The sequence below is a fragment of the Schistocerca nitens genome, chromosome 6, assembly GCF_023898315.1.
Source record: "Schistocerca nitens isolate TAMUIC-IGC-003100 chromosome 6, iqSchNite1.1, whole genome shotgun sequence".
Taxonomy (NCBI): domain Eukaryota; kingdom Metazoa; phylum Arthropoda; class Insecta; order Orthoptera; family Acrididae; genus Schistocerca; species Schistocerca nitens.
Window position 1 is genome coordinate 620,597,972 of NC_064619.1, and position 20,854 is coordinate 620,618,825.

The 20,854-nt window shown below is 44.4% G+C and overlaps 1 protein-coding gene across 1 annotated transcript in view; it reads right to left on the reverse strand.

Annotated features, from left to right (window-relative positions):
- Nucleotides 1-20,854, reverse strand: part of LOC126263529 (juvenile hormone esterase-like) — a 462,481-nt gene that overhangs the window by 298,240 nt on the left and 143,387 nt on the right. The window contains exon 3 of the mRNA XM_049960623.1: nt 7,341-7,500. Within this exon, the coding sequence (XP_049816580.1) occupies nt 7,341-7,500 (160 nt within the window). The remainder of the gene's footprint in view (nt 1-7,340; nt 7,501-20,854) is intronic.

The window sequence follows — 20,854 nt, forward strand, 5'->3', positions numbered from 1 at the left end:
GAATGATCGCAGGTCATCACGTCTGCCAGTAGTATACTGACGTGGATCATTGTGGATTAATGCGTTTAAGGAGCTCCGGAAAGGCTCAAAATCATGAAAAGTTCAATTTTTACTTTTTTGCGTTTTCTGAATCTGCAGACTATTACCTTTTAATAGATATATAATTTATTCAATTCCGAAGACTACAACTATTTTTAAATTTTTTTTGAAATGTGTTCTACATGGGCGTGACCTACTGTGGCGCTGTTAAACTGCTGTCAAATGGTGTTATTATTAACGTCCGTGTTCATCAGGTACATTTTAGTGATGTGAGATAAAGTATGTGTTGTGGCTAACCTGTGATGGTTCAATATATATCGCTGGTGTGATTGTCGATTCTTTCATGTTTATTTACTCTGTCGTTATCTCGAAAATATTCGTAATTAATTCTGTTTCTTGAGTCACTGTTTTGTTGAAGTATAATAATGAGTAAAAGTAAAGTTATTAGAAATCCTCTGAATGCTTTTAAGAAAAGGAGAAATGTTGGAAAGCCAAAGGTATGTGTTATTACTGTAAACAATAAAGACGATGAAAATCCCCAACATAGCTTGTGTCCCAAAGAAGAAGACAGTTGGTGTAAATATAACAAAGGATTGCTAACTGGTGAAGTGTACACTCATAAGCATAGTCTGCCTCATACAATAATGGAGGTGATAAAACCTATTTTCAGAGACTTAGCAGCACCCGAACTGTTGAAAAAGTGTATTCACGGAAAAACTCAAAACCCCAATGAAAGTGTAAATAGTGTTATATGGTCGAGAATCCCCAAGACTGTATTTGTTGGAATAGAAACACTTCACTTTGGTGTGTATGATGCTGTTGCGACTTTCAATGATGGCAACATTGTAAGGTGCAAGGTATTTAGAAATATGGGAATGAAGATAGGTTCTAACATGGTACGAGCGATGCTTGCTTTAGACAAGGAACGCCTTCGGGCTGCAGACAGGGCTGTAAAGAGTCTAGAAATACAAGCAAGAGTAAACAGGAGGAGTAACAAGAGGAAGCTGGAGGAGGAGTTTGCAGAGGATGAAGATAATCCATCCTATGGACCTGGAATGCACTAAAAAGTTCATCCAATCTTTGTCGCTCGATTCCCAAAACTTTTATTTTCTCATACTAATTACATGTTTTCTAAGGATCTTCCAAACATATTTGTTTCAAACTTTCAGTAAATGTTACACAGTACCTTCTGCATAATTTAACACAGCCTTTTTCCAAAAAGCTGTATATCTTTGAATATATAAATAAAAAATTGCAAAAAAATGTTGTGAATTTTCATTACAATTGAAAAAAAAATCATCTTTAATAACTGAACTAAAATTTTGTAAAATCCCTGTGTTAAGTTGTAGCCGATATTCCAATAAATAATCTGTAAAAGGTTCAACTTCCTACCTCAAATACTTTGTGAGGAAAGATGTAATTTATAAGCGTTATTTTAACGTTGCAAGTATAGGGCGTTCCGGAGCCCCTTAATCGATCTTCAAATCCCGAAGGTCTTCCTAAACGTGGAGAATCACTAATCTCAAAATGTTCATCCTTACAACGAGAAAACCATTTTCTTGCCGTTCTGTGTCCAGTGGCATTATGCGCATATATGGTGCAAATGTTTGTGACTGCCTCCGCTGCTGTCACCCCTCTACTGGGCTGGAACAGAAGAATAAACTAGCCGCGCGGTCCCAGGCTTCTTGTTACGGTCCGCGCGGCTCCCCCCGTCGAAGGTTTGAGTCCCTCCCCGGGCATGTTGTCTATAGCATAAGTTAGTTTAAGTTAGATTAAGTAGTGTGTGTAAGCTTCGGGGCCGATGACCTAAGCAGTTTGGTACCATAAGAGCTTACCACAAATTTTACAAGAATACACTGAGGTGACAATATTGTGTCGGGCCTCCTTCTACCCGGCATAGTCCAGCAGCTCCATGTGGCATGGACTCAACAACTCGCTGGAAGTCCCCTGCAGAAATATTGAGCCACGCTGCCTTCTTTGTAGTCGTAATTGCGAAAGTGTTGATGGTGTAGGATTTTGTGCACGAACTGACGTTTCGATTATGTCCCACAAATGTGGGATTCGCGTCGGGCGATCTGGCTGGCCAAATCATTCATTCGAATTGTCTAGAATGTTCTTGAAATCAGTGGCGAACAACAGTGGTTCAGTTACATGACATCATTGTTTGGGAACATGAAGTCCATGAATGGCTGCAACATGGTATTCAGGTAGCCGAACTCAACCATTTCCACTCAATGATCAGTTCAGTTGGGCTATAGGACTCAGTCCGTTCCATTTATACATGGTCCACACCGTTGTGGAGCCACCACTAGCTTGCACAGTGCCTTGTTGACAACTTGGGTCTACGGCTCCGTGGGGTCTGCGACACACTAGAACCCTACCATCAGCTTTTACCAACTGAAAATCGGGACTCGTCCGATCAGGCCACGGTTTTCCAGTCATCTAGGGTCCAACTGAAACGGCCACGTGCCCACAAGACGCGCTGCAAGTGATGTGCTGTCAGCAAAGGCGCTTGTGTCGTTCGTCTGCTGCCATAACCCATTAACGACAAATTTCGTCGCACTCTTCAAATGGATACCTTCTTCGTGCGTCCTACATTGATCTCTGCGCCTATTTCAGGCAGTGTTACTTGTCTGTTAGCACTGACAGCTCTACGCAAACGCCGCTGCTCTCGATCGTTAAGTGAAGGCCGTCGGCCACTGCGTTGTCTGTGGTGAGAGGTAATGCCTCAGATCTGGTATTTTGGCACACTCTTGACTCTGTAGAGGGGTACTGAATTCCCTAACGATACCCGAAATAGAATGTCCCATGCGTCTAGCTCCAACAACTATTCCACATTCAAAGTCTCTTAATTCCCGCCGTGCAGCCTTAATAATGTTGAAAACCTTTTCAGATGAATCACCTGAGTACAAATAACATCTCCGCCAATGCCTTGTCCTGTTATACCTTTTGTACGCGATACTACTGCCATCTGCATATTCCTACCCACGACTTATGTCACCTCAGTGTATGTCGAAAATGTTCCACTTTCTCCACCTGGCACTCCATTTTCTAACGTCCACATATCAATTCACTATCTCCAAATGAAAAAATGAAAATTTGTAAACTCAAATAGCAACAGTGAACGACAAATAAAAAATGACAATCGATAAATGAACCCGTAGCAACCGGAATACCAATATGCAAAACAAAAACGCTACGAACTTACGCACCAGCCTCATATTTTTAATTTGTCAGGAAGTTTCTTAACAAAAAATGGCTCAAATGGCTCTAAACACTATGGGACTTAACATCTGATGTCATCAGTCCCCTAGACTTAGAACTACTTAAAGCTAACTAACCTAAGGACATGACACACATCCATGCCCGAGGCAGAATTCGAACCTGCGACCATAGCGGTCGGTCGGTTCCAAACTGTAGCGCCTAGAACCGCACGGCCACTCCGGCCGGCTGTGACGAATAAATTAATAAATTACCTTAACTAAGTTTTGTTGACCGCAGCTGTTCTGAATGGGAAGAGGCATTTATTTCGTTTTCCTTAGTGCATTTATGGCAAGTGTGATGAGTGTTCACCCACGCAGCTATTTACTTCGTGCATAACCGTTACAGAATTTTAGGAGTCTGATATTAACTAAGCGGAAAATACTTTGATGTAACCCACATTATTAGGCAGCATATGTATGATACCAACGTATCTACTGTTATATCTTTGTGCAAAAGAGCGGTGAAAGAGATGGCTTACAAATAGCTTTTACAATGTATACTGGAGTGTTGCATATATGTTTGGCACCCTCACGTGATCTAACAGAGGACAATTAGCATGTCGAAATGGGTGACACAAATGGCCGCAAGTTTGTTGAGCTGTAAACGCCTACAGTGAACATTCCTAAAAAGTAGTCAACTGGCAGGGAGTAGAACCGAAATTGTTTATCTCCTCTTTAGGAAATCCAAGAAACAGTATTCACGATGGAGTCTACGAAAGTTCTTCTGTCCATTGCGTGTCAGTCTTGTGAAGACACTGAAGAGCCAAAAAGACCACCTGTCTAATATCGTGTAGGGCCCCCGCCAGCACGCAGGAGTGCCGCAACATGACGTGGCATGGACTCGACTAATGTCGAAAGTAGTGCTGGAGGGAGTTGACACCATGAATCATGCAGGGCTGTCCATAAATCCGTAAGAGTACGAGGGGTGGAGGTCTCTTCTGAACAGCACGTTGCAAGGTAACCTAGATATGCTCAATAATGTTCGTATATGGAGAATCTGGTGGCCAGCGGATGTGTAAACTCAGAATAGTGTTCCTAGAGCCACTCTGTAGCAATTCTGGACGTGTGGAGTGTCGCAGTGTTCTGCTGGAACTGCCCAAGTCTGTCGGAATGCACAATGAACATGAATGGATGCAGGTGATCTGACAGGATGCTTACGTACGTGTCACCTGTCAGTCGTATCTAGACGTATCAGGGGACTCATATCACTCCAACTGCACACGCCCCACGCCGTGACAGAGCCTCTACCAGCTTGAACAGCCCCTCCTGACATGCAGGGTCCAGTGATTCATGAGGTTGTCTCCATACCCGAGCTTGTTCATCCACTCGATACAATTTGATACGAGGCTCGTTCGACCAGGCAACATATTTCCAGTGATCAACAGTCCAATGTCGGTGCTGACGGGCCAGGCGAGGCGTAAAGCTTTGTGTCGTGCCGTCATCAAGGGTACACGAGTGGGCTTTCGGTTTCGAAGCCCATAGTGACGATGTTTCGTTGAATGGTTCGCACGCTGACACTTGCTGATGGCCCAGCGTTGAAATCTGCAGCAATTTGCGGAAGGGTTGCACTTCTGTTATGTTGAACGATTCTCTTGAGTCGTCGTTGGTCCTGCAGGATCATTTTCCGGCAGCAGCCATGACGGAGATTTGATGTTTTACCAGATTCCTGATTTTCACGGCACACTCGTGAAATGGTCGTAAGGGAAAATCCCCGCTTCATCGCTACCTCGGAGATGCTGTGTCCCATCGTTCGTGCGCCAACTATAACACTACGTTCAAATGCTCTTAAATCTTGATAAACTGCCATTGTAGCAACATCTGCGCCAGATACTTGTTGTTTTATATACGCATTGCCGACCGCAGCGCCATATTCTGTCTGTTTACATACCTGTGAATATGAATACACATGCCTATACGAGTTTCTTCGGCGCTTCAGTGTATTTAAACACAGCTCTCACGGAGGTGCATGATTAGTCCTTATCCACAAGCTACAGTCGTGATCATTAAGGAACTTTAATGTACAGAGCAAGAAAGTAGCTGCAGTCACGCACTTTGCAGAATGTAGAAAACTGAGCAGCTTAAGCCCTTGTCACTCAGAGTACGATGTGTTCTTAAGTGTACTTGACGATCCACGTGAAGATTCCCAAGCTGGTATTGGGCTGTTTGCCTGCAAGAAGCTTTGCCATGTGTTTCTGCGATAGCTCCAGTACTAACAGGTTCTTTGAATGCTACCTGCACTTGCCAGTCAGGAGTTTCGTCGGCTCGTGGCGTCAGAACATGTAGCCTGCAGTTGGAACTTAACCTCACAGTGAATTTTAATTACTGCAGATAGCTACTCAGTGGAGCAGAGGAAGTACTATTGATCAGTTAGTGCATATAAGGAGGAGATGTGCTTATACACTGAGAAAACACCCAATTATTACAACAGATATCCTGCACAAAACAACTTGCTGCAGAACTCGCACTGTATGGTAGCTTTGGCTGTCAGGCTATCATTGTAAGCTAGCGCTCCCCACTGCGTGCTATAGTGGTGTGCAAGTACGCATGTGGCTGCATGAACAGTTCTGTGCAGAGAGGGATGGGGCATACTTTGTGGCACCACCAGTGTGCTCTCTATTTCTTTCCATGCCACAAACTCCAGCTGTTGCCTACGGTGCTGGCGCCAGCACACCATGTGGCATAGAGGTTGTGAGAAGATCGATAGAGGCCAATGATAGGCTCACAGGAAACGCGCCGCCAGCGCCCTCTCGGTCGCCCCATCGAGTGAAGCCGAGTCTGTCACACCGAGTGAGTTCCAAACTGTCATCAGTCGCAGCCCTGTGGGAGTCGCAGTAGCAGTTTGCCCCACCACTAGCTCAGAATCAGGCCGCTCATAGCGATCAGAACACACAGCAGACTTGTACTTCACCACCACTGAGGCTACCGTGGACTATTACAGCGAGCTCATACCATAATGACTATCTTAAGTAGATTTCTTATTCTTAGGAATAAAGAACCCAGTTAATATATGCATGCAGCTTGTGTTATAGAAAGAGGATATCAGCCACCAAACAACGTCCTCTCCTTGCCTCACATGGTACAGCTGTACAGAGACAATGAGATGACGTAAAACCTTCTGTAGCAATTGGGGGTACAGGATTAATCACCATAATAGGCCATTGTTTCTGCTTCTGACTCTCCATCAATACACTTACATGCTCGAGAAACTATTGCTGTCGCTTCTTAACATAATATTTATCATGTGTGCTCTGTGTCATCCATTGTATTGTATTGTATTGTATGTTAACCGGGGACCTAGAAACGACGGAGAGGCTCCGTCCCCGCCACAGCCGTAGTGATCCACAACCCCACGACGACTACCGCAGTCCACTTCACCCCTCCGCCGCCCCACACCGAGCCCACGGTTATTGTGCGGTTCAGCACCCAGTGGACCCCCCAGGGAACGTCTCAAACCAGACGAGTGTAACCCTTATTTTTGCGTGGTAAAGTAATGGTGGTGTACGCGTACATTTTGCGCAGCAATCGCCGACATAGTGTAACTGAGACGGAATAAGGGAAACCAGCCCGCTTTCGCCGAGGCAGATGGAAAACCACCTAAAAACCATCCACAGACTGGCCAGTTCACCGACCCCAACACAAATCCACCGGGCGGATTCGTGCCGGGGACCAGGCGCTCCTTCCCGCCCGGAAAGCCGTGCGTTAGACCGCACGGCCAACCGGGCGGGCAGTGTGTCATCCATACTTAACACAGGAATGGCTATGTACCACCCTCACCAGACGTAAACTAACATGAAAAATGATGCAAAATGTTCCAAATGCACCCCAAACCGCTCACTACAGCCAGAGGTGGCAGAACGACGCTATTGGCTGGCGCACCATGTGCTACACTGCTCCTCGGCACTGTGCACTGCCACACCACCCGTCCTCTTACTTGCACACCACTATAGCCAACAGTCTCGTGCGCCATTGGGCAAGCTTATAGCAAAACGTGCTCCTTGTGACACAGTCTCTATAGTCAGAGATAGATGTGAGACTCACCAAGCGGTCCCAGGCGGTAGTTGAAGGTGACGAGGATGACCTGATGTGCCAGCAGGTAGTCTGGTCCATACTCGCGCGTCGTGCCCGAGCTGTGGGCGAAGCCGCCCCCATGCACCCACACCATAACGGGCCAGCCACCAGGGCTGGGAGCGGGTTCCACCTGTAAGCATCATTGCAGCTGTCAGCACGAGGATTGTCCATGATTCAACAAGATGGTTCTCTACTGTAGTGACAAACTGAGGCATACCAATGTTCATAGGATAAGGTGCAATGGATAGGTGTCTAGAAATGCCCGGTCTCATTCACAGATCCCAGGGGCTACAAACTCTTACAGTGTCTGGCACTGTAGTCTTCAGTCACCATAAGCACACGCAAAGTTCTTCATAATCACATGATTAATTGCAGTTTCATCAATTTTTTGTCCAAGAGGACAACAAGGAAGCAAAGGTCTCATTAAAAACTATGTTTCAGAGTATTGCAAGGAACTGGTTGCCATTGCAACCGCTCAATAAAGAGAAAAAAGAAAGGGAGAGAGCATAGCTATAAGGTCTTCCCAAGGCTTCACAACTTTGGATAGCAGTGGAGAGAATACAATATTGCCAAACAGTTTGTCAAGAAACTGAGACATAATTTCCGTGTGATATATGCTCGTTATTTCACGTTCACAACATAACAATAAGCGATATTGTCTGCTGTGCTACATTTTTCCCCGTTTCTGTATCGCAGCACACTGTTGGACTTGTTTTACTTCGCTTGATCCTTTGTTTTTGCGACTATATCTTTTTCGATACTCTACCGAGAAAATGACTTGGATCGTCTGTTTTTCCTTTCTCCAGAACTCGCTATATCAGAAAACATCTATCTTGTACACCTATAATTTCTTTATACCTGCCACTATAATTATTGTTATTTTTGTCATCATAATTATAGTGACAATTATCATTATTATATTGGCAGCAGCTACAGTAATAAAGTACTGCCAGTATTAACTTTATTAGTTCGTAGTCAGTAAAATTTACTCACACTGCCACATCCGACACTCAAATCATTTTAATATTCGTAACGTGTTGGCTTTCACTGCCGGCGACGTCATTAGTTAAAACTTCCGGGCAGAGAGGCCGTGGTCGATCTGTAAAACTTCTTCTTCCTGACGTTTCGTTGCCAACTGCGGGCAAAGTCTTCCGAGGTGAGCCAATGACTGGCTGCCAGGCCGTGGGGGGTCCCGTTTATATAGAGCGCATAGAGAGCACCACCATACCTCACGTGCGGTCGACTGTAAGTCTATCTCTGACTAACGTCATTATTCTCGATTGTAGGTAATCGATTGTCACATCGTTGGTGCAAAGTCGACCGCCATATCTTATCTAACTTTAAGCCTTTGTCTTTTCTATTAAAGTTATTGTGGTGTTTCTGAATCTCTATAGCTTCTCTATACATGCGTGCATGATACTGCGATGTCCTAGCTAGCACGCTCGTCCCACTACATTTTATTTCATGATCACCGTCTTTAACAACATGCTTCGCTGCGGCTGATTTGTCGGTATGTCCCAGTCGACAGTTCCTTTTGTGTTCCCTTAAGCGGGTATTGACACTTCTTTTCGTTGTTCCAATATAAACCTTCCCACAGCTACACGGAATTTTGTACACCTCAGGAGTTGCTAAGGAGTGTCGAGTGTCTTTCGCCGATTTTAAACACTCACTAATCTTCTTGGTGGGTCTAAAGATTGTTTCAGCTTGAATCTTGGCCAGAACTTTTCCAGTACGGCCCGTTTATTGCGTATAAATGGAAGAAAAACTTTTCCAGCCGACAGTTGTTGTTGCTGCATGTTGTCAGACACTTTTCTTCTGGGATGGAGCGCTCGATCAATCTCGTTGTTAGCGTATCCATTTTTCTTAAAAGCCGTTCGCAAATGATTTGGTTAATCTTGCAAATAAACTGGCTCACAGATCTTATTAGCTCTGTACACCAATGTTTTTATGACACCTCTCTTCTGCATGGGATGATGGTTGGAATCCTTATGGAGGTAACGGTCGATGTGTGTGTCTTTTTCATACACTTTATGCCCTAGACTCCCATCTGCCCGTTTAATTACTGATACATCCAACAAATTAAGTTGTTCATTACTCTCATTCTCCATAGGAAACTGTATCTTTGGATTAATATTATTAAGGTGAACCAAGAAACCATACAATTCCTCTTCACCGTGACTCCATACCACGAAAGTGTCATCCACATACCGATACTACTTCAAGGGGCTTTTACTGGCGGAGTGCAGCGGCAGCTGTTCAAAAAATTCCACGAATACATTAGCAACAGCTGGACTCAGAGGCCTGCTCGTGGCCACTCCTTCGGTTTGTTCCTAAAACTCATTATCATACTGGAAATAAGTCGTGGACAGGCAATGTCGAAACAGGGCTACTGTATCAGTGGGAAACATACCAGTATGTATGGAAGAGCTTCGTCAAAAGGAACCATGGTAAACAGGGCTACCACTTCAAAACTGACAAGAATATCACCTGGGCTGACAGTAATCTCCTTCAATTTTTCGATAAAGTGCATAGAATTTTTAATGTGATAATCAGTTTTACCAATATGCGGTTGTAGCAAGGAGGCGAGATGTCTAGTCAACTGTGATCCAATAGCACTCACTATCGGTCTCAATGCGACATTAGGCTTATGTATCTTCGGTAGCCCATACAATCTAGGAGGGTAATCTTGCGTTTTGCATAGATATTTTTTATCCTCTGTAGGAATGAAAGATTTTTTTATTAGTCGATTGGTAGCTCCTAGCATTTTCGTTGTAGGATACTTTTGAAGCTTTTCATAAGTGTTAGAAATCAAAAGGTCACTGTTATTCCTTTGGTAGTCCTCACTCTTCATCACAACGGTAGCATTACTCTTATCAGCAGTAAGTACAACAGTATTGCTGTCCGCATTAATCTCCCGTAACGCCTTCATTTCTCCTTGAGACAGTGCTAGGTGGCTTGTCTTTACGTAGTATCCTGGCTGTTTCCACCCTGATTTCATCATCAGAATGTGGTGATAACAGACGAATCCCCGCCTCTATATTAGCTACAGTATCCTCTGTGGAAATGTGTGATGGAGTAATTGCAAAATATCCTCCTCTCGAGAGAACAGAAATTTTTTCCTTGGATAATTCCCTTCCCAAGAAATCGATTACTTTCAATCGAGAATAATAACGTTAGTCTGGGATAGACTTACAGTCGGCCCCACGTGACCAATGGTGGTGCCCCGTATGCGCTCTATATAAACAGGACCCCCACGGCCTGGCAGCTGCCCTCTCTCCCTCCACTTATCCCTCCTATCAACTCTGATCCTCACTCCCCCTCCTTTCCTCTGTCCTTTTCCCGGGCTCCCTCTCCCCCCCTTCCATCCTCTTTCTTCCCCACCTCCCCTCTCTTTGCCCCCTTCTCTCCCCCGCATCCTTTTACATTTCCCTCCTCTCATTCCCTCTCGCGTCTGCCCTTCTCCCCCTTTATTAGTCCTCTCCCTCCTTGGTTCCCCCCCCTTTTCGTTTTTTTTCCTTTCCTCCCTCCTTGTTTTTCCCCCTCCTGCAGGTCCCCCCCTCCTCCCCCCCCCATCTGCCTTTGGCTTGGGAGTGTCATCTTTGTGCTGCCACTTTCGTGCAGTGTTCTCCAGTGAGTGTTCTACAGTGCGTGTTTTACAGTGAGTGTTCCGTGTTGTGTTTTTTGGGACTTGTTGCGAACGGCCATCATACTGTCGTTGGGTGTGCCTTTTATCTCTTACGAACAGAAACCAGACTGTCGCCGTGTTTTTTAATTGTGTGTCTACTATGTTACTTGTCTGATTCCTGTGTATTTTATCTACATTGCCAACCCCTTTTGCTTTCTGTTTTAACTTTCCGCATTTTTACGCCATTTTACACTTTAAATCATCAATTTTATCGCCTGTTTTACCTTGTTTCTTTCTTCTTCCTTTATTTAAAAAAAGTCTGTAGGCTGTAGAGCAGCGTAGTAAGCTGCTGCCAGCCCGCCCCCTTCGGGGGGGGGGGGGGGAATTGAAAATCAATAAAGAAAAAAAAAAAAAGGCCTGGCAGCCAGTCATTGGCTCACCTCGGAGGATGTTGCCCGCAGTTGGCAACGAAGCGTCAGGAAGAAGTTTTCCAGATCGACCACGGTCTCTCAGCCCACGTAAGCCGCGCGGTCAGAAGCGCCTTGTCACGGTCCGCGCGGCTCCCCCCGTCGGAGGTTTGAGTCCTCCCTCGGGCGTGGGTGCGTGCGTTGTCCTTAGCGTAAGTTACTTCACGTTAGATTAAGTAGTTTGTAGGCTTAGGGACCGATGACCTCAGCAGTTTCGTCCCATAAGACCTTACCACCAATGTCCAAAAATTTTCTCAGCCCGGAAGTATTAGCTAATGTCATTTTAATATTATTTGTCATATTAAAATTGTTATTTCTTAAGTAACTACGATATAAGAAAGTTACTGCGTGTGTATATGTGCGTGTGTGCAACACTGGTCCAAAGTAAGAGAGTGCCTGATGGTCGTCAACAGATCATATTAAATAAATAAATAAAAACAAAAAATTATTAGTCGTACTGGCAAAGGTGCTAATAAGATTGCTCGCAGACTCACTAACGCCTGCAGCTCAAGAAATATGAGGAAGTAGTTCACAGGATAATGGCATATTTTTGTATGGCACATTCATTTCGTATAGAGATGAAGCAGCGTTAAGGTTTAAGGTAATTTGTGAACAAGTGGGACTAATGTGACGTCTTTTACTGAACGAGAGTGATGGATGAAATAGTCCCAGAACAAAGAATTTTTACATATAGCGAAAAGTGCAAGTATCCATAATGCGTAATATGTTCTGATGAACAGTTACCGGGACAAAATTGTGGCAAGGATGTAGGGGCAGCAAAGAGATATTTTTAACACGCTGAGAGTAACGAAAGGTATGTAATTTTAATTTATCTCGTTCTCACCAACGAGGGTCAATAACATAGGGCGTGTTGAAGCAGCTAAGAGTTGGGGAAGCGGCTACGTACGCGTACAAAGGCAAAGCATCGTAGTAAAGACGTGCTGAAGTCGTCACACAGGCCGCCAACGAGCGTGCCGAGTTTCTGACGTTACACCGTGGAAAAAGTCCCGTTGAAGAGTCTTTCTGAGGGACCAAGCGAGGTGGCGCAGTGGCTAGCACACTGGACTCGCATTCGGAAGGCAACAGTTCAAACCCGTCTCCTGCCATCCTGATTTGGGTTTTCTGTGGTTTCCCTAAATCGTTTCTGACAAATGCCGGGATGGTTCCTTTGACAGGGCACAACCGGTTTCCTTCCACATCCTTCCGTAATCCCAGCATGTGCTCCGTCTCTAATGACGTCGTTGTCGACGGGACGTTAAACACAAATCTCCTCCTCCTCGTTTGTGAGCGTCTAAAGCAATATCAACCATGACAGATATTCTGAACGTGCGTTTGAACGTAGACGAATGAGATGGAAGAACATCACATACTACACATGCACGATATCTCTTTTCAGTACCGAATCAGGAGAGGCCATATTGATTTTCAATTGAAGCGCATATTTGGTAGACTTCGTTTTATAACTTACGTCCTATGAATATATGCCATTTGAAGCACCAGCAAATACGAGGGTATTCCGGTATCTTTCTCCTCGCAGTCGTTCGGCAGTTGAACGTTGCTTCTGGTTGGAGTAGGTCGTGTTTAAAATGGCTGCACCGATTCAGAATCCCGCCAAATGCGAAGTGCGCTCCGTCATACGTTTTCTTCATGCAAAACGTCATCGACCAGCGGATATTCACAAAGAAATTGTTTCTGTTTATGGGAACATTATGAATCGACAAAATGTAACGAAATGGTGTCGTCATTTCTCTGAAGGTAGGACCGATGTTCATGACGAACAAAGAACAGGTCGGCCGTCTGTGATCTCTGATGCCCTTCTTTGGAGAGTGGAGGAAGCAATTCGTGCGAATAGACGTCTCACATTGAAAGAATTGCATTAGATCATACCGGACGTGTCAATGACAACTCTTTATGACGTTATGACTGTCAAGTTAGGGTACAGGAAATTGTGTGCACGCTGAGTTCCAAAACTGTTAACGGAAGAACACAAAAAGAAAAGGATGGGCTTTGCACTCGACTTCCTCACACGCTATTCTGAATCTGGTGATGAGTTCCTCGATCACATTGTAACAGGTGACGAAATGTGGGTTTACCACCATACACCTAAATCCAAGCAACAATCAATGCAATGGCGCCATTCGAATTCACCAAAAGCCAAGAAATGCAAAACGTCGATTTCAGCGAAGAAAATCGTGGCTTCTGTTTTTTGGGACAGACAAGGCATTATTCTGTTGGAATTTATGCCTCCTGGAACGACAGTTAATGCTGCTGCATATTGCCACACTTTGAAACGTCTTCGAAGGGCAATTCAAAACAAACGCAGGGGAATGCTGACAAGTGGAGTCCGCTTGCTTCATGACAACGCTCGGCCTCACACAGCGCTCGTAACCAAAGCACCACTCAAACAATTCAAATGGGACGCTGGACCATCCGCCATACAGCCTGGACCTTGCGCCCACCGACTTTCATGTCTTCCGTTATCTGAAGTCACATCTTGGTGGAAAATCATTCAACGACGATGAAGAGATCAAAGATGAAGTTGAAATGTGGTTCCGACAACAGGCGGCAACCTTCTATGACTGTGGGTACAAAAGCTTGTGCACCGCCTTAACAAATGTTTGGATAACGTGGGTGATAATGTCGAAAAATAACAAATAATCCAGTTAATAAGATGTAACTGACGTTTTCTAAATAAATGTTCTATTTAAGGACTGCGAGCCATTCTATCTTTATTTTTCGAAATTCTTTCGTACATCTCTCAAAACCCATCATTTATTGGAGCGATTTTTTGTGATAAAATTACGGGAAACGCCATGGTGACAGTTAAAGAAATTTCTAATTGTAACTTGCATATTATGAAAGTATGCCATTTCAAGGCAAAGCCACAAACACATTTTTCTTGGTACGATTTGTTATAATGAAATGTCAGTTAATAAAAGTTCTGCGATTAAAGCCATCAGAAGACAATAACACACAAGGCAAGGTCACATATTACAGAAGTTCTGCTTAGCGTAAAGAGCAGGAATGCGCAGTAATAACTGATGTATGATGTGTTGCAGTTTCGCGTCTCATTACATCTAATTGTTTTTACTCACTTGCGCGTTTTATAATAGGTTCTGAGCCTTTCTTATTAATTTAATAGACGTATATTTTACAGCATTCGATGTTACATAAATACAGGGTAATTCAAAAAGAATACCACAACTTTAAAAATGTGTATTTAATGAAAGAAACATAATATAACCTTCTGTTATACATCATTACAAAGAGTATTTAAAAAGGTTTTTTTCACTCAAAAACAAGTTCAGAGATGTTCAATATGGCCCCCTCCAGACACACGAGCAATATCAACCCGATACTCCAACTCGTTCCACACTCTCTGTAGCATATCAGGCGTAACAGTTTGGATAGCTGCTGTTATTTCTCGTTTCAAATCATCAATGGTGGCTGGGAGAGGTGCCCGAAACACCATATCCTTAACATACCCCCATAAGAAAAAATCGCAGGGGGTAAGATCAGGGCTTCTTGGAGGCCAATGATGAAGTGCTCTGTCACGGGCTGCCTGGCGGCCGATCCATCGCCTCGGGTAGTTGACATTCAGGTTTCATAAATAGCCTTTTTCGTAGGACTCTCCATACAGTTGATTGTGGAATTTGCAGCTCTCTGCTAGCTCTGCAAGTCGATTTTCCTGGGCTGCGAACAAATGCTTGCTGGATGCGTGCTACATTTTCATCACTCGTTCTCGGCCGTCCAGAACTTTTCCCTTTGCACAAACACCCATTCTCTGTAAACTGTTTATACCAATGTTTAATACACCACCTATCAGGAGATTTAACACCATACTTCGTTCGAAATGCACGCTGAACAACTGTCGTCGATTCACTTCTGCCGTACTCAATAACACAAAACGCTTTCTGTTGAGCGGTCGCCATCTTAGCATCAACTGACGCTGACGCCTAGTCAACAGCGCCTCAAGCGAACAAATGTACAACTAAATGAAACTTTATAGCTCCCTTAATTCGCCGACAGATAGTGCTTAGCTCTGCCTTTTGTCGTTGCAGAGTTTTAAACTCCTAAAGTTGTGGTATTCTTTTTGAATCACCCTGTATAATTGAGCTGTCTCTCTCATGAGTGTTTTTTCGATTGGTCTTATTTACAGTCGAGCTTACATTACTTGCAGCAAGATATTTCGCGGTTTCTTGTTTAGTCTCGTATCTCACATGTTCTAAAGATTCTGCTAGTGAATAGAAACAGCGATCAAGTATGAATGACGTAAGGAGTTTACTAAAAACAGAACACGAGGAACATTTTTATCTTATGTGGATGGCTATTGTAAATGTGTATTACACTATCTGTAATGGAACTTTTTATAAGCTGATGTCTTTACTGGCTGGATACTTCCCTTTTTGCCCCTTAACACGTTCACGGATACTGAAGTTTTTATTTATGTATACTGAAGACAGAACTGCATGATTGGCGTATGGATATCGGGGGAAAGGTACATTTTATTAGAGCGAACGTAGGAATTTTACGCCCGTCCATTTTCGTCAACAAACTGTACGATTTGCGAACCAGATACAGCCAACAACTGCCATTGGAGCACGTTACTATCGCGTGTACCACGTTGAGGCACACACGTACGGTAGGCCTACGCACAAACACGGTCGTTTCTGAGCTTTCAGCTGCACGGTGGAGTCAAGGCCGTGCGCTGTACGCTCAACGCCACGGTTCGCGCGGCGGCGGCTTCACGGTGGGAATTTCCCGTCAAGCCCATGGACGTCATCGTGAGTTCATTAATCTTCGCTACCAAACTGTCGCGTAAGAAGTGGTAATACTTCAACTGGAATTTGCCGGTAACGTATCTCCTATCTAGATAGAATCGCATTTAATTTGCTTTCACCAGCAAGCATTCTTCGCGAGTGTATGTATATTTTAGCGTGGGAAAAGAGGGTATTACACAACAGCTATGAAATTTTCTGTTTAATAATTCCATCGGCAATAGATACAAGGGTTGGAACTTAAATAGTGGCAACTATTTATTCACAACCGATACAAAAGAGTTACATGTTTGAACCTGTTACTGTCCTTCAAAGTAATCACCAGCGTTGTGTAGAACCCGTTGTCAGCGATGTGGAAGGCGTAGTATATCGTTAGCAGAGCCTGTTCTGTTGATGGTGCGGATGGAGCGGTCTAAAGTTATGGTGATTCTCGTGTACGACTGTGATGGTGTTATCATAACACGTGACATTTCCTCCACGGCAGACCGTCAATGCACAGTATTACAGTTCGATTTTAGAGCATCACCCGCTACCAGCTTTGCGAAAGAAGCGGCACTTTCTGCGCAACCCGCCCATCATTTTTCACGACAATGAGCGGGCGCATACAGCGCCAGCTGTGGCTGCTCTGTTCGGTCGATGGGACTGGGAGTACTGAACCATCCACCATACTTCCCGGACTTAAGTCCTTGTGACTTTGATTTGGTTCCGAAGATGAAGGAACCACTTCGAGGCATTCGTTTCAGAACAGAGATTCGACAAGCAGTAGACCGCTCCATTCGCACCATCAATAGAATGGGCTCTGCTAACTGCATACTACGCCTTCCACATCGCTGGCAACGGGTTCAACACAACGCTGGTGACTACTTTGAAGGACAGTAACAGGTGCAAACATGTAACTCTTTTGTATCGGTTGTGAATAAATAGTTGCCACTATTTACGTTCCAATCCTCGTACATGAACGTGAAAAATTCTGCACAACGCTAGGTGAGAGAACTTCCTACGTGAGACTTGTGTGGAGACTTGGATATGAGTGGCACCTGCGCTCACGCTGCACGCGGAGATTCAGTAGACTAGTCGAGTGGCACGGTAATGTTCGTTCTGAGGCGTTTTCTTAGTGAGGGCAAAACTTGATACATTGGGCTGTCCCCGTGATTGCGTGCTTTGCATGTATTCTCCTTGGAAAATTGAGGGATTCAATACTGATCACTGCCAAGTGTTCGCTCTGGTTGTAATGATAAAATCCAAATTTGTACCACTCAAGTCGTCCCCAGACGACCTCCATGGCCCGGTTGGTGCACTCTTGACTGCGGTTGTGGTTACGCCATCAGTTTTCTGTGGCCTCTGAGCGTTGGCGCTGGTGATGTCCGAGGGGATGGGCACGCTATGTGTGATATCTGGGATGCGAATGACCTGTATATACGAAGATTGAATGAAAATTAATGCCTCCACCTTCATTAATTGGGTTTGGATGGGAATATTTTAATAAATCAAATGCAGAAATAATCCTTAGAATATGATATTTAATTACCAATTTTCACTTTTCCACATAATCACCAGCCAGTTGGATGCATTTCTGCCAACGATGAACAACTTTTCTGAAGCCGTCACAGAAGAAGTCGACACTCTGTTTCCGCAACCACAGTCTCACAGTTCTCTCAACGTCTTCATCAGAAGCATAATGATGTCCCCGCAGATCGTCTTTCACTATCGGGAACAGATGGAAGTCAGACGGTACTAAATCTGGACTGTATGGAGGATGCCGTACGGTGATCAGATTCAGTGAAGTGTGTGGTTTGACGTCATGCTGCAGGAAAACATTTCCCTTTTCCTTCCGGACCCTTGTTAGCCGTCGTTTCAGAGTTGCAGCGTTCTGATGTAACACTCTAAATTTTGTTGTTGTTCCATGCTCAAGGAAATCAACATGGATAACACCATCTGCGTCCCAGAACACTGTGGCCATGACTTTTCCAGCCGAGGGCTGCGTCTTGAATTTCATTTTCTGGGGCGTGTCTTTGTGTCGATATTTCATAGACTGACGTTTCGTATCCAGGTCGTAATGTTGTACCCACGTTTCGTCTCTTGTCTCGATTGACTGGAGAAAAGCGTCACCTTCATTCTCGTAATGCGAAAGGAGTTGCTGGCAAATTTCAAGTCTGTCCGCTTTTGTTTCAGGAGTCAGCATCCGGGGCACCCATTGTGCACAGATTTTCCGATAACCAAGCAAAGCAATAATGTGACTCACACGTTCTTGTGAAATGCCGATTGTGCTTGCAATTTCTCTCTCAATGATACGACGATCGTCCTGAATCAATCTGTCAACATTTTTCTTGTGAAACTCGGTGGCTGCTGTCACAGGACGTTCAACTCTTTGTGACGCAGGTCTGATGTTCCCTCCTCAACATCTTTAAACTTACTCGCCCAACGATGCACAGAGCTCACATCAACAGAATCACCATAAACTGCTTTCATTCTATGATGAACCTCCTTTGGGGTGACACCTCCTGGTGTCAAGAATTCAATGATTGCATGTTGCTTAAATCGCATGGACCGACCGTCTGTGCAGGGTTCCATGCTGTACACTGTAACAACACAGCCGTTCAATGCTAAGGTTTCCCTCCAACTGGAGCTATAGAGAAGAGACAACGGAACAAGCCACTACCTGCCGCATACCAATGCTGCCAACTGTTGAAGAGTTACGAAGGTAGAGGCATTACTTTTCAGTCAACCCTCGTACAAGTGTTTTCAGTAATCTCAGGCATCTAGCCCTAACAACTACTATGATTGTGGTTTAATGCTTCTCAATACATTGCTGTGCGCTCTGTCTTTCAGCGATATTTCTTGTTGTTAGTAACCTATCACGTGGTAGACCCTACCCTCCTTCTTCTTTGTCTGGTTTAGCTGAGACAACAAACTAACAAACTGCATAGTGCTGTATAAAATACACTTAGCAATCGTTTAGTGGTCAGGAATCCACAATTGCGATGGTACAAATTCACTCCGAAATTTGAAATTCCAACTATCATTTTATACAATACTGCTTCCAATCAAGATATCAAATGCTCGATTGGTCAATTTATTGTTTCCAATAGTGGTATAATCAGGTAGACCGCTCGCCTGGTGCAAGTCTTTCGATTTGACGCCACTGCGGCGATTTGCGCGTCGATGGGGATGAAATGATGATGATTAGGACAACACAACACTCAGTTCCTGACCGGAGAAAACCTCCGACCCACCCGGGAATTGAACCCGGGCTCTTAGGATTGACAGTCTGTTGTGCTGACCACTCAGCTACCGGGGGCGGTACTGCAAGCTCATACATCAATCCAATCAAGGACATAGCGTGCAACTGAGCTGAAATTTGAAATTCTCTGCTACCTCCAATGTCATGGACTTGAAATCGATGAAACCGTGCTAGTATCTACCAATAAGAGGCAAGGGGAAAAACTCCTGAAGGGTTTGGAAACTGGGACTTCGCGGGATCGAAACCACCACATATGCCAATCCTAGTATCCACCAATAGGATGCAAGGAAAAACTGTCCCAGACAGAAGGTACCGATTTAATTAATTAGCCAATCAATCTGACAGAGTGAGGGAATATTTCAGAGACTTCCACAGCTGGTGATTTACTAGGTATCCACTACATTGGTAATATTCTTCTCGGGTATACAGCCGGATCATAACGTCTTCAGGACACAAAATTTCCGCGGTCCAACTGGCCGCCCTCTTCGGATGAGAGTGCTGGTGCACGATCTCGCCGGAACTGACTTCCCAGCGCAAGCGGCGGCCCCTATATAGGCCGCAGAAGACCCAAAACGCGTGCGCGAGAAGGTGCCGTAACTGCCCTCTAGCGCAGTAGACATACCGCGCCGCCAGTGGTGGAAACAGGCGAAATCGAGATATCGCTGTCAAAAATTAAAAAATTTTATTCCGACGATCGAAACACAGACCGTTGTTTTTTAATGTCAGATAACACCAGGTCCCAAGTCTTACTTAAAAGATAACCCTTGTCTCAATTAATAAGATTGTCAGATAAACGAATCTCTATGGATTCTGTTTTAAAAGAATCCATAGAGATTCGTTTATCTGACAATCTTATTAATAGAGACAAGGGTTATCTTTTAAGTAAGACTTGGGACCTGGTGTTATCTGACATTAAAAAACAACGGTCTCTATGGATTCTGTTTTAAAAGAATCCATAGAGATTCGTTTATCTGACAATCTTATTAATAGAGACAAGGGTTATCTTTTAAGTAAGACTTGGGACCTGGTGTTATCTGACATTAAAAAACAACGGTCTGTGTTTCGATCGTCGGAATAAAATTTTTTAATTTTTGACAGCGATATCTCGATTTCGCCTGTTTCCACCACTGGCGGCGCGGTATGTCTACTGCGCTAGAGGGCAGTTACGGCACCTTCTCGCGCACGCGTTTTGGGTCTTCTGCGGCCTATATAGGGGCCGCCGCTTGCGCTGTGAAGTCAGTTCTGGCGAGATCGTGCAGCAGCACTCTCACCTGAAGATGGCGGCCAGTTGGACCGCGGAAATATTGTGTCATGAAGACGTTATGATCCGGCTACATACCTGAGAAGAATACTATCAATTATTACGCCGGGAA